General features: G+C 39.3%; 1 protein-coding gene across 1 annotated transcript in view; it reads left to right on the top strand.

Annotated features, from left to right (window-relative positions):
* The first annotated feature begins 6983 nt into the window (after nt 1-6983).
* Nucleotides 6984-14388, top strand: part of SCAMP1 (secretory carrier membrane protein 1) — a 94850-nt gene continuing 87445 nt past the window's right edge. Inside the window, exon 1 of the mRNA XM_045847923.1 lies at nt 6984-7196. Within this exon, the coding sequence (XP_045703879.1) occupies nt 7140-7196 (57 nt within the window). The 5' untranslated portion in view covers nt 6984-7139. The remainder of the gene's footprint in view (nt 7197-14388) is intronic.

Below are 14388 nucleotides of genomic sequence, written 5' to 3'. Positions count from 1 at the left end.
ACCAACTGTGGAGATCACAATCAGAGGGAAACCAACTGTGGCAGCTGTCCCACAGACTGGTCAGGTGAAAGAAGGTATGCAGTAGAGATGGGTAAGGGTAAGAGGTCTGGCTCTCAGACCCAGAGACTACGGATACAGTCATCCACGTCCCTGTCACTATTTCTCCCCAGTTATCTGGTTCAGGTATTGGGTTATTAACGGCATACCTAACTAACAAGATTACAGCACTTGTCTAAAAAAGTCCCAACAACCTGAAATTCTCTCCTTGGACAATATGACCAAGCTTAATGTAGAATGCAATGACAAACAGTACAAAATCCCAGATATGAGGCATCTATTGTTCATAATGATTCTTAAAATAACTTTCAGGTTCACTTCACCTCTCTGAATTCACCTTTTCTCATTTGTAAAATGAAGATAATAATACTTATCATCTAAGGGTATGTCACTTACAAGAAAATGTCTGCTGAGCCTCCAGCATCTCTGTATCTGACACATGCCTGATGCTCCAGACATTTTCGGTGTCTCTATGCTCCCCCGTTGTAAAGTAAGGAAGAGAATAGTCATTTTAAATGAATCTGATTTCTTTTTAAAAATATCTTAGCATTAAAGTAAACAGGGAGCATCTAAAAGTAACCTTTCTTTTTTAAAAAAGACCTAATAATCAGGTTGAGGTATTTCTTTTGAGAGGTAAGAAAATGAGTTAGATTCCTGCAATTATTTCCTCTCTTATAAGAGTCCCCTGAAGATTTATGCATAAATGCAATTTAAGAATTGTAAATTGTTCTCACTTTGAAGACTTTTGTGAAATTGCATAGACATAGGTAATATCAAGTATGATTATATAATTTATTGTCCTTGAAACAAACAAAATCTGTTTTCTGAAATTGTATCTAGAAAAAAAAATGACATAGTCCATCTTCTGTTTCTTTACATAAAGTATCCAAAGTACTTACAGGACTGTAATACTTATTTTATTACATTTCTATATTACTATATAATATATGTGACTATATTTATATTTTACTATTATAGTCACTTTATGTACTTATTATGTATTACATATGTACACACAATGTAGTTTGTTAAATACTATATAATTTATATATTATTACTGTATACTATTTTACTTTTTCTTGTTTTTAAAGTTTTTTTTTTATTGGCTTTAGAGAGAAAGGAAGTGGGGGAGAGAGAGAAAAACATCGATGTGAGAGATCAACATTGATCAGCTGCTTCCTATACACATCCCAACCCATGTACAGGATTGAACCCACAACCTACATATGTTCCCTGACAGTGGATCGAACCCACAACCTTTTGGCATATGGGAATATGATCTAACCAACTGAGCCACTCGGCCAGGGCTTATTTCTTATTTTTTTATAGCAGTTTAAACATGATCATTGATAAATGCCTCCTTAATATTTAGGTATACATATATGTGTGTGAGTATATCATGTACATGTATGTACAATAATATATTTCTGTCTTGTAAAATAAGGATAATTTCACCATAATGTTCATATGCAGACTGTTCTAGGAAATAAAATGAGCTTTATAGTCTTTGCATCTCACTGGTCTATATTATTTGAAATTCTTCCATGGCCTTTCTATGAAGTCAACATTTAGAATTCAGAATTTCAGTCCAGAAGAATTTATTATGGCAGCTGCACAATTCTGTTTGTATTGACTAATAAATTGGTTGCTCTTAATCTTATATTTGGGCTTACTCTGACCAGAGATGTTATGTGGCAATCTCTTTTATAAACAAAGACATCTTAACAGTAAGCACAATTATTTCTTGAGTACTTCCTTTGAGCAGAATGCAGTGCTAAGCTCTGTGAATAAAGATAAAATTTCTCCCTGCCTTCAGCAGAGAGACAGATACATTCATTCATTCACCCCAAATATTGTGAACTACCATATATGCTGGGCATGTACTAATAAATTTATAACCATAGGAGACGGTATGTTATAAATTCTATAACAAAGATTCAAATTGTTTTAGATACTATGGGAAAGGAGAGACAAATGTGGATTAGGGATGGCCAGTATGGACTTATTCAGAACATGCTATTTGAAATTGGCCATGAAGGATTGATTGAACTATGACAAGTGGAAATTGAAAGGGAGAAGGACATTCTTGGTAGAAGGGACTCTATGTGCACGTATAATCTTAGGTAAGCTGAGACTCAAAATATATATTTATTTTGGTTTTATTTATTGTGTTTCTGTGTTACAGAATACTTTTTAAAATATCATCATGTGAGAATATATTTACTAATTTTAAAGACACAGGAAGGGAGAGAAAGAGATAGAGAAACATCAAAACATAGATATGATAGAGAAACATTGATCGGTTCCTTTCAACACACATCTCGACTGACTAGGGATCAAATCCACAACCTAGGCATGTGCCATGTCTGGGAGTCAAACCCTCCAACCAGCTTAGACATCTGGCCAGGTCCTGCACTACAGAACACTCTTATCTAATGAATCATAAAATAATACCACTATGATGTAATTATCTGAAGGATACTCAGACCGACCATTCAGCCTTTTGAATAGCATATAATCACATGGGAAAGGGTGATTACTTTAGATACAGCTGGTTGGGCTGGAGTTGGCTTAAGTGGTGAGCTTGGAAGGCAGTGAGCTGGATAATGGGGGGTGGTGTGATTATCTTACAGTCCTGTAGGTCAGAAGGCCAGCATAGGTCCCATTAGGCTAAAATATTGGTGTTAGTGGGGCCTGGTTCCTTTTTGAAGGCTCTAGGAGAAAATCATTTTCTTGCTCACTTAGGTTGTTAGCAGAATTCAGTTCCTCATGGTTGCAGAACTGATGCCTCCATTTTCTTGCTGGCCACTAGCTAAGGGCTATTCCAAGCTTCTAGAAATCACTTACATATGTTGGCTCGTAAACCCATTCCTCCATCTTAAAAGCCAATTACTCTTCTGCCTTTCACAATTAAGCACTCATCTGATTCCACTGGGCCCACCTTGGTAATCCAGACTAATCTTCCCTTCTCAAAGTCCTCAACCATAATCACATCTGCAAAATCCTTTTTGTCATGTAAAATAACATATTTGAAGGTTCCAGTATTAGACTGTGGACATTTTGGGGAAGGACCCTTACTTGGCCTCTCACATGGTGCATTCATCTCCTCTGATACTTTCTGGAAGTGTAGCAAGTGGCAGAATGGAGAGCTGCTGGTGGTCCTGTTAGGGTGTCCATAGGCATCAGTAACAGTGGTCACAACAGCAAACCTGGAGACTGGGTCTGCTGAGAGAGATGATGGATTTTTAGTTCTAAGTCATTAGTGAACCCAGAGTCTAATGAAATTTTGGGAGTAAAAATTATACCTTTCTAACTAGACATTTTCTTAACATCTACTAGCTGTATGCTAGCCAGTATAGAAAACATGAAATTCAGGCTATAGCCCCTGCCCAGTGGATTCACAGATAGAATTTGGCAGATTGAGAACAAGCATGAAAACAGTGTGAGGCATGCCCTGAGGAAAAAATAAAGACAAGAACAAAAAACAAAATAGAGTTAAGCAGGGATGAGCCACTGTCACAGATGAAAAGAATGTTAGAGCTGTCCAGAGAACCTGAGGCATCATTTAGTCAAGTCCTAGACCTTTTAGGAAGTTTCTTGGGAATGGGCCCTACCCTTGTATCTAGTTCTCTGTTTTATCCCCCGCATGTAAAACATTGTTTACTGACTAGTGGGTGATGAGTAGATGCTTATTGACTCACTAACTAGGTGGAAACTAAAGGCAGAAAGGCAAATTGGTATGACTAAGGTCACATAGTTGGTTTATGGTAGAGTTGGATCTAGAAACTAGTTTTGATTTTTCATTCTTTGTTCTATAAACTTTAGGAGGCAGCTCCTGGAAAATGAACTACTTCAACAAATGATGCCTCTTGTATGCTGATTTTCATTCTACCTTGCACATAGCATCTCTTCTTCTTATATAAAATATTGCTAACAAAATCTATCAAATTAATGTTGAAACATGACTCAAGGGACAAGTTCTGTTCTCAGTTCCTCTATTCACTTTCTTCATGACTGAGGCAAATCACTTCACCTGTCCAAACTCAGTTCTTCACTTGTCATTGGAAAGGCTAAGATTCCTCTCAGGTCTATGTCCCGTGATTCTACATTTCATGAAAGTTAATGAATTAATAAGCTTACCCATGGACTATATGTCTGAATATCTTTATATCAGTGTTCTTTCTTAAAGTGTGGTAAGAACATCACCTTTATCAGAATCACCTGTGGTGATTTTGCAACTGTTAATTGCTGATTTTGCAATTGTTAAAAAAAATTAGTTTGATTAATAATTGTTGGTTTGAAGGGATTTCTATTAGGCCATGCTTCCCAACCCTTTCCACCTCTATAGCAATGGTACCCCTAAAAAGTAATTATATTTATGTGGTTTATTGGGGTAAGAAATCTTAGACTGTCTCTTTGCCAATGCACATCTCACAGAAAACTCTGCTGTAACATCACTGAGAGAGAAAAACAAGTTGCAGAAAAATACAAGTATGACCCCAGTTTTTCAAGACAATGCCAAAACTTTGTACAAGTGTATAAATATGCCTGCATGAATATGTATTATATATTGCACATGACTATGTGTTACATTATGTGAGTGTAGACATATAATATTATAAGAATGTTGAAAGGGGCATACCAGGTTGTTAATGTAGGGGGAGAGAAGTAAAGACAAAGGATAAACATAATTTTTGATTTAATATTCATTGTACTTATTTATTTATAATATTTTTTAAGATTTTATTTATTTTTAGAGAGGGGAAGGGAGGGAGAAAGAGAGAGAGAAACATCGTTGTGTGGTTGCCTCTCACACGGCCCCCACTGGGGACCTGACCTGCAACCCAGGCACATGCCTCGACTGAGAATCAAACCTGTGACACTTTGGTTCACAGCCCAGGCTCAGTCCACTGAGTTATGCCAGCCAGGGCATCATTGTACTTTTTTTAAAAAGTGAAAACACCATATATTTGCCATGAATCTATTTATGCATTTATGTAAGAGAATGTATTTGTATATATAAAGACATTTAAAAATAAAAAATAAAACAAAATAAATAAAATAAAATAAAATAAAATAATGCAGATCCAGGTCCTCTATCTTAGATCCCTTACAGCCGAATCTCAGGGATAGGAGATTTGGAGAGGTGGGTTACCAGCATCATTGACAAGTATTTCAAGTGATTCTGGAACAATGAAGTCTGTAAATTTTTGCATTAGGTGCTAATGTCACCAGCTGTAAACACAGCATATTTGGAAATATCCATCCTGCAATGTCCTCATCTGATTCTCATTGTCTTGGAACATAGTAGATGCATGATAAATAGCTGCTAATTATTTGGGTTATTTGAAGGACAAGTGCGGGCCACAGTGGTGAAAGAAGCAGATCAGCTGGGCAAGATCAAGCTCAGAAGAGATGAGGGAAAGCATCTGAGAACGGTGGGCTGGGCCCCCTTGTCATTTTCAGACATTAAACAAATACTATTTGTTAGACACTAAATTCATGAGGGCAGTTTTCTATGTCTCATTTCATTTACTTCTTAAATAACCCTTTACAGACCTACAGAGGTGGAGTAGCACGTGTAATATCACAATTGGGATTTGAACACATAATTGGGTTTTGGAAGCTAAACAATCAACCAGATACGAGGCTGCTGCTGACAATTGGATGGTGAGCACAACAGATTGTTTGCTCTTTTTCATATCTAGAATCCTGCAGTTCTGCCGTGATTACCCCTGTTTATTGTCACTTATTAGCTGACACCCTAGTCGGCTGTGTGGAAGCAGCTTTTCATACACCCCAACCTGGATCCCACCAAAGCCATATTACAGAAAATGTGATTTTTGTCCATCATCACCAGCTAGTGTTTTCACAGCAGGGGTAAAATATTAATCAGCTGACTTTGCATAGAATAGTGCATTCTTCCAAAAGGCCAAAGCAACTTCCAATTCTTAGGCATCTACCAAATGAAGATAATTCTGGCTCTTTGTAGCTTCGTTTGCTAGGTGCGTTTCTGTTAGTGCAGAAGGAAGATGCAAGTGAAGGAAAGAGATACTCTCAGTTCAGGGGTGAGGTAACGAACTATTAAAATAAATTCCTTACACCTACCTCAGTAACCTCAACCCTGTTGTTAGAGTGAATAGGCAAAAACCAGAGGTGTATATTTTGCGCCCAAATGTTTGGAAGTAGACAAAAACGGCATCTTTTTGTTGTCCACTAATACTAACTTGATCTTTCCACTTCTGTTCCCTTTTGCCCCAAACCATTTCCGAAGTGGCCATTTTGCAGATTCCAGAGAATGGGAGCAGGGACTGGACCCTGGTACTAAACCTTATCTGTTTCCCAAACCTCCGCGGAGCCAATCCAGATCGGTAGCTCCAAGGCTGGTCTCCATGATTTGGCAGAAACCTGGAGTTGGAGGGACCGGAAGACTGGAGGCTAGGATTCACAGGTGGGGTCCACGGTGTGCAAAATTCTTTAACAGGGTTTGGGCCCCTCGGGACCCTGTCTTTGGTGACTGCGACAGAGGTTCTCCGTTCCCCACGCCGAATCGTGGTTAAATAGCCACTCCCTCCCCAGGTGGGAGTCCCAGGCTGCCTTCTCATTTGGGGCAGTGGGAGCAGTACGCATTCTTTTTGCCCACAAAATACCACCTCTTTCCTAAATTACGTTCGGCCATAAGGGCCAATTTTAAATTGATGACAATACAATCAGTCCACCTCAGTGCGTTGCTGGTCAGGATGAGATGTACAATCTCAGTCCGACCCAAAGATCCAAGGACCGGCGTAGCCGGTCTCTGCTCCCGCCTCCCTCCGCCCTGAGTCCCTATTTCGTCGAAGCCAAAGTGCGGAGCGCGGAATTAAGATCGAGAGGAACGGGTCGGCGAAAGGGAGCCGCGCCGCCGGCCTGGAGCCCGGCGCACCGGGCATGCTCAGTGGCGCGGCCGGCTGGGTGGCCCGGCGAGCTGTACCCGGATCTGCTCGGCAGCAGCCGCTGCGACGTGAGCGCGCAGGGGGGCGGCGGCCTTCCCTCGTCTACCTCTTTGCGCCTGGGTCCGGTGGGTGACGCCGAGCGCGAGAGAGATGTCGGATTTCGACAGTAACCCGTTTGCCGACCCGGATCTCAACAACCCCTTCAAGGTGAGCATTGTCCCCAGCATCTCCCGCCGCCGCAACGCGCCGTTGTTTGTGAAAACAGACAAGTTCCTTCGTGTCCGCTGCTCCTGCTCCTCTGCACCTCTCAGCCGCCTAGACTTGGGGCTGGGGCCGCCGCAACGGTTTCGGAGGTCGCGTTCGGCCCCTCTCACATGGGGGTCTGAGCGGAACCTCCTTAGCTCCGCGTCGGGCCGCCCTTCCTCAGGTCCTCGACTGAAAAGCGTCGCGCCCTCGCTCCGGAGTGGGCCCGCGCGCCGGGAGGTTTCCTGGCCAGCCTCTCGGGAGCGGCTGAGTGAGAGCCCTGGGCAGGTGGAGTTGTCACCTGCCAGGCAAGTGTGGCTGGCCTGGCCAGACCGGGAGGCGGCGGAGAGGGGGCTCGCTCTCGGGTGGGGTTGTCATGGAGACTCGAGGCGGCGGCGAAGAGCTGCGTGGGGTGATGGCAGAGGTGTGGAGGAGAGGTGAGGGCACCGAGTACGCTGCAATTAATTAAAAAAAAAGGTTGTGTTTTTATTTTTTAAACTTGTGTTGCGCCCAGACACCACCAGCGGCGCTGCCATCCCCTCCCTACATTTAGGCTGAGCTTGAGGGTCTGATATCAAAGTTAAAAATAAACGCACCTGGAAAAGAATAGTGCACGTGGACGATCATCTTCCTACCTACCTGCTCTTAGGAAGGTAAACGACGGGATATTTTCCAAGCTTCTGGTGCGTCACCGCTCCTCTGGGCTGTATGAGGATACCATTTCCCACTTGAGCTTCTTTCTTTCTTGGAGTCCTATTAATCACACCTTGGGAAGGGCTTGGCCCAGACAGGGAGGCAAAGGAAGGAGACTAAGAAGTTCATCATCTGTACTTAAATTCACGCAATATCTAAAGAAATATCTCTTTAAAATACTCCAGGTTACTTAATGAACTCTGTTGCTTAGCACGCGAAAGTAGTTTCCAAATGTTAGTTGAAATTTCTTCATTTCCCCCGGATATATGCAGTAGTAATCTTATTTTGTAGTCATACAAAATGAAATAGTAACTTTAATTTGTGGTCACATAAGTGTCACTTCTGGCTTGTTGAGTTTACATCTCTTTTTACTCCTGGTTTTATCAGGAATCTTGAAAGAGGAAAAATATCCCCATTCTGATTATTGGCCTGATAATTTGATGAAGGATTATGTTAATTAGATGACTCTGGTTATAATTGACAACTTGACTCTGTATAAATGTAGAGTAGACCCTGTCACTATCCCTTTGCCTCTAATGTCACTTAAGAAAATTCGGTACAACTGGCCTGGAACTTTGAGGTTTTTACAGATGATGTGGTTGCACTTCAAGGAGATTCCCACCCCCTAGAATTTTAATATTTAGTATTCCATCATTCCATTTTGTAGAAAATTGGATTATTGAATCATAGACATTCTAAAGAGCTATTTCATAACTTGCCAAATGGGTTTTATTTTAAAATATTTTTAAAGATATAACATTAAGAACCTGTTAGCTTTTCCTAATTCAGATAATTCATTGATGCTATTTATTCAGCATTTGATGGCATGACTGTCTATTTTCTCTTTGGTCATTCCATTTCATAGCCCATTTACCTAGCTAGTTCTCTCCTTAGTGCTTAACATTGTCTTCCTCTGAGCCCAGGCTGGTCTTTTGTGACATCGAATGTTGCCATCCTCTGCTACACATAAAGTTGCTATAGTAATTCTAAACCCCAAAATAGTTCTCATTCATTGTGGCATAAACTTATAAACTTTTTTTGTTCTTTGTAAGTGGATACATTCAGGATAATTTTTATTCAAGTTCATAAAATATTTCAAGGGCTGTATAATTTAGGCCTAAAGAAGACTTAGTTGTACACATGTTGCTGTATGGTCTTTCCCTGTTTTTGGTGACGGTCACAGCACAGTGTATCTGACTTGGCACCTTTCCATTTGTGCCCAGCTGCCCTTCGTCTTCTCAGAGTAAAGCTTTGAGTTTACAGCACATTCTTTCCTTCTACTTTTGCCTTCATTCTGTGTCCTCTCTACTTAAATGTAAAAAGTTTCTACATTCATCTTTGTATTACTATATGACCATCTTTCTTTTCAAATATGTTCTTTCTTTCAATATTATAAAATAAAGGTTGTATTTTCAAAATATATGGTATTTCACATTTGGCAACCACCAAATTTCTTGATTAAAAGCTACTTGATTTCCATTGCTTTTTCTGTTTTTTAAACATTTCTTTCACTTGTATGTTAGGAACATTTTTGTTAGCACATCTTCACTTGAGCCATGTCATGAAAATAATTTCTGAGGATACTGTCTTTAGATAATGTGACTACAGTGGTTTAGTTGATTTTATTGGCTGTTGTAAAGTTATTTTCTGGATTCATTTTTTTGAGTGCCAGCTTTATTCTAGTGGTTGTGAATGAGTTAATGAGTTTATGGCATTTGAATAGTTTTCATTGTGCATGAAGAAACTTGGAGTAACTGGAAATGTGTAGTAATCTGAAAGAAAATAGATTATCAATTACATGGCTGTTTCTGATAATCCAGTCTTGAGTTGTAATAATGTTGTTCTAAACCTAGAGAGGAAAAACATCATCTGTATGGTCACTGTATTTATTGAATAACTGTCGTATGTCCTCGTTCTTTTCAGTTATTCATTCTTTCATTTTTTAAAAGATTTTATTTATTTTTAGAGGGAAAGGGAGGGAGAGAGGGAGAGAACTATCACTGTGTGGTTGCCTTTCACACGCCCCCTACACGGGAACTTGCCTGAAAAGCAGGAACGTGCTCTGATTGGTAGTCAGTCGATCCTGGGTCCCCTTGGTTTGCAGGCCTGCACTCAGTCCTCTGAGCCACAACAGCCAGGGCAATTATTCATTCTTTCATTCAAAAGATATTGAAGAAATATCTCTGTTTTTAAGGACATTAGCCTAACATGGAGACAAGCATGCTTGGAAAAGTGAAATGAAAGAAGAGAGTTCAATAACTAGCAAGGAGATCAGTAATATAGGCTCTCATAAGTCAGTGTAAGAGTGTGTAAGTGCTAGAAGGAGGACAACTTGTTCAAAGAAGGGAACAATAAGTGGTCAGAAAATCTTCATGCCTCTTAATACTTCAGTATATTAATATGGTAATTGATTGTTAGAAAATTGATTTTGGAACTAACATTTAGTGTAATTTTTAAATAGAATCAAAATTTCAAAGTTGGAAAAGGAAACTCTTAAGATGCATTTCATTGTATCTCATTCTATGGTTGAAAAAAGGCTCAGAGATACGATATTCTATATTTGGCAACCATCCTAATTTCTTCTTGATTAAAAACTATTTGACTTCCATTGCTAACTTGCTACTTGCTCATTGTCTTATGTCCAGGTGCAGGCAGTACAAAATTGGTATTAGAACTTAGATCTCTGGATTTCATGTCCACTGCTAATGATGGCACTTTATTTGATTGCATTTTATACACCAAAAATCTTGTTTTCTATGATTGGCGTATTTGATCTTGGCTTTGTCCCTAACCCTCTGTGAGACTTTGGAAAGTTACTTAGCCTCTCTACACCTCAGTTTACTATTCTGTAAAATAGGATAATGGTACTGTCTTCACAGGGTTGTTAACAGGAGTGGATGAACATACATTTACCATGTAATAAGTGCTCAGTGTGTGATGGCTTTAATGTAATAATAAGTAGTATTAATAGTAATTCAAGAAATTATATTTAGTTATACATAACTATATTATTTTAGCTTATTAATTTGGTGAAGTTCATGTTCCTTTTGAATCTTCTAGAGTGGTAGTAGTAGTTTTTTGGTAGGTCATAGTCATGAGGAATTTTTAAAAAATTATTTTATTTATATATTTTTAGAGAGCGGGGAGGGAGGGAAAAAGGAAAGGAGAGAAACATTGATGGATCAGTTGCTTCTCCCACGCCCCCAACCAGGACAGACCAGTAACCCAGGCAGGTGTCCTACAGACCAGTAACCCAGGCAGGTGTCCTACCAGGAATCCAACCAGTGACCCTGTGACTTGCGAGAGGATACCCAAGTGACTGAGCCACAGTCAGGGCATACTCATGAGGAATTGAGGCCAAAAATAATTAAGTGGTTTGCCCTAAGTCACTGTGCTACACTAGATTCAGGTTGTCTGAATGCTAATGCTTTGTCACTACATGTGCTTCCTCTCTAATTAAATAACTCCAATAAAATTGAGCACAATGTCCATTTTGTTTTGGCCTCAAAAATTAATTCTCTAATTTAAACTAACTCTCTTAAAAATGTCTTACAACTCAGCATTCTTATTTGTGTTATCTTTTAAGTTACAATAATTTTAATGGTATCCTAAAAGTTTAGTTGAAGTTAAAAATTGAAAACTTTTGTCATTAAAAAGTGACCCATAATTCAAAGATGTTACCCTACTGTTTTCATTTACCTTAAGTTTATGTCAGTCCTCCTTTATCCATTTATAATTTAAGACTGGAGATCGGCTGTCACTAGGAAAGGATTTTGAGGATTTCTTCTGTGATAGTCTTAGCTTTGCAAACTTGTCTTTCAACATTATTTTGGACATAGTGATAGTAGTCTATGGTCTGTGGTATTTTACATTTGGGTCAACTGTGTGAGTGAGTTCCCACTCTCTTTTTCTCAGGTTATTATTTTAAAAAAGCCTTTGTTGAGCTGCTGATTTTGTTTCATCAAATTAAGATGCATACTTATTTACCACTGTCTCAGTTAACTGTTTCTATATAACAAATAATCCCAAAATGTACTGGCTTAAAACATTTTGCTCACTGTTCTGTTGTTTGAGCTAGACTTAGCTGGATGGTTTATTTTTTAATGCAATTGCCTAGAGTCATTCATGTGGCTTTAATCATCTAGCCTGGCAACTTTCTACTGGTGTGCTTGCAAGAATTTTGCAAGAACATGTAATACTTGACTATTTAGTCAGGGGCACTGACCTCTTTTCCCTTAGATTTTTAAATTAAAAAATGGCAACAACTAACACAACAGTAGCTGTCTAGTATGGATGCCCTGTCTTGAACCATAAAAATACAGTGTCTGGCACAAATAATGCCCCTTTTTTATTACAAAATCTTTTATTACAAAACCAGTCATGTAATTCTGTAACATAACAATATCATGCTCAAGCATACCATATAATACTTTAGGTGAAATGTTCAAATTAAAACTCTTAAATTACTACATCCATATTAGTACTCTACCAACCAGACTCAAAGCAGGCCTTACTTTTGCCAGACCCTGTGGAGGTCACATAGTAGAGTTGCATCTTATTGGTCAATCACATAATAAGGTTGCATCTGATTAGTTAATTCTTGGTACCAGAAATCCTTATATATAAGTGTAGGTCCCTGAATTTTTAAAAAGTCACTTTAGAGCAAAAAGGGAAGGTAATTACTACTACTACTACTACTAGTATTATTTTTGGTATATCAGTCAACATTATACCTATTTTTGCCAGATTGGCAAAAAAATAATATAATTTTTGGTATGCCGTAGAATTTTAGTAATTAGTTTATTGTGCCCTGAGATAAAAAAGATTGAAAATTACTGATCTAACCCCTTGACTGAGGCTGAATGGTTTAGGAGTGTCCAACCTTTTGGTGTCTCTGGGTCACACATTAAATACACTGCGACACGTAATGATAAAAAAATCTCAGTGTTTTAATAAATTTGAGATTTTGTGTTGGGCTGCATTTATAGCCTTCCTGGGCAGTGGGTTGGACACCCCTCACTGATGTTACCTGGGACTGTCAGTGGGGGCAGCAATTGGTTCCCTGTCATGTAGCCTCTCTACTAGGAATAGCATAGGCGGTTTAAGCAGTGGGAGCGGTGTTCCAAGAGGGAAAGAGCTGAAGCTGCAAGGCTTCTTGAGTCATTTCACTTCTGCTCTATTCTGTTAGTCAAAACAAGCCACAAATCCAGCCTGGCTTCAAAAAAGGAGTGGGAAGGATTAGATTCTACTTCTTGATGGGAGCAGCTGTGTCTCTGTTGATACAGACCTAAGAACTGAAAAAAGACACCCAGCATCAAATGGTGAGATAGGTACAGGATAACCTCAATACACACTTCCATTCATATAGAGGAGGGTTGGGAGGCATGATTGCTGGTCCATAGAAGTCTGAAATCTAGCCAGTCTCATGCTGTCGTGGCCTCCTACTTTGCGGGCATTGAGTGTTCCTTGAACAGGTCGCAGTTTTACTACCTGGAAATCTTTCCTTAGTCTGTTACTTTCTTCTCCTTTTGGCTCCACCCTCTGGGAGGTCAGTTTCCTCTGTAATAAATAACCCCTTTTTGCAGCTGAGTAGCACTTTTGGTCAGCTTTTTACCCATTGAAAATTGGGAACCCAGAAGTCTCTCTAATTTTGAAATGTCTGTATTACTTTTAGTTCAGACAAGACAGCTCTTAACAATTTCTTTTTATCTTATTGGGATTCAAACTGTACCTTAAAACATATCCATAATTCTTTTAGAGACAGTCATTTTTATGTAGAATAGAGTGTCAGGATGCTTTGGGTCAATGCTCTTAAGATACTTAGAAAACCTTCTAGATTGAGCATCTCCTATGGCCAGTGAAAGTTATCAGGCAGGTACAAGGGGAGGCTTCTAGTGCAGGTGGAGTATACCTCTTACAAGTGCTACATTGACAAAACTAGTATGTGAACACAGTTTTTTTTAAAAAATTGTATTTTATTGATTATCTGTTACAGCTGACCTGATTTTTCCTCCTTTGCCTGACTCTACCCAGTGACCTCTACTCCCTCAGGCAATCCCCCCACCATTGTTCATGTCCATGGGTCATGTGTGTAAGTTCTTTGGCTGCTTCATTTCCTGTACTGTACTTTATATCCCCATGGCTATTCTGTAACTGCCTGTTTGTACTTCTCAAACCCCTCACCTCTTCATCCATTTTTCTCTCTCCCATCTGGCAACCTTCTGGTAACTTCTTTTCTCTTACTTTTAAAAGTCTCTATCTTTAGCCTTTGACCTTTTAATAATAATGTGTGTTGGAGGGAGCCTCTTTGCATCCATAATTGGGACTCTGCATTTCCTGGACTTGCATGTCTATTTCCTTCACCAAGTTATGGAAGTTTTCTTTCATTTTTTCAGGTAGATTTCCAAGTTCTTGCTCTTTCTCTTCTCTTTCTGGCACCCCAATGAGGCAAATTTTGGACCTC

The sequence above is a fragment of the Phyllostomus hastatus genome, unplaced genomic scaffold (genome assembly GCF_019186645.2).
Source record: "Phyllostomus hastatus isolate PE091 unplaced genomic scaffold, TTU_PhHast_1.1 phas_contig_58, whole genome shotgun sequence".
Classification (NCBI taxonomy): domain Eukaryota; kingdom Metazoa; phylum Chordata; class Mammalia; order Chiroptera; family Phyllostomidae; genus Phyllostomus; species Phyllostomus hastatus.
Note: the sequence above shows the minus strand (reverse complement) of the source record. Positions and strands in the feature narration are given on the sequence as shown.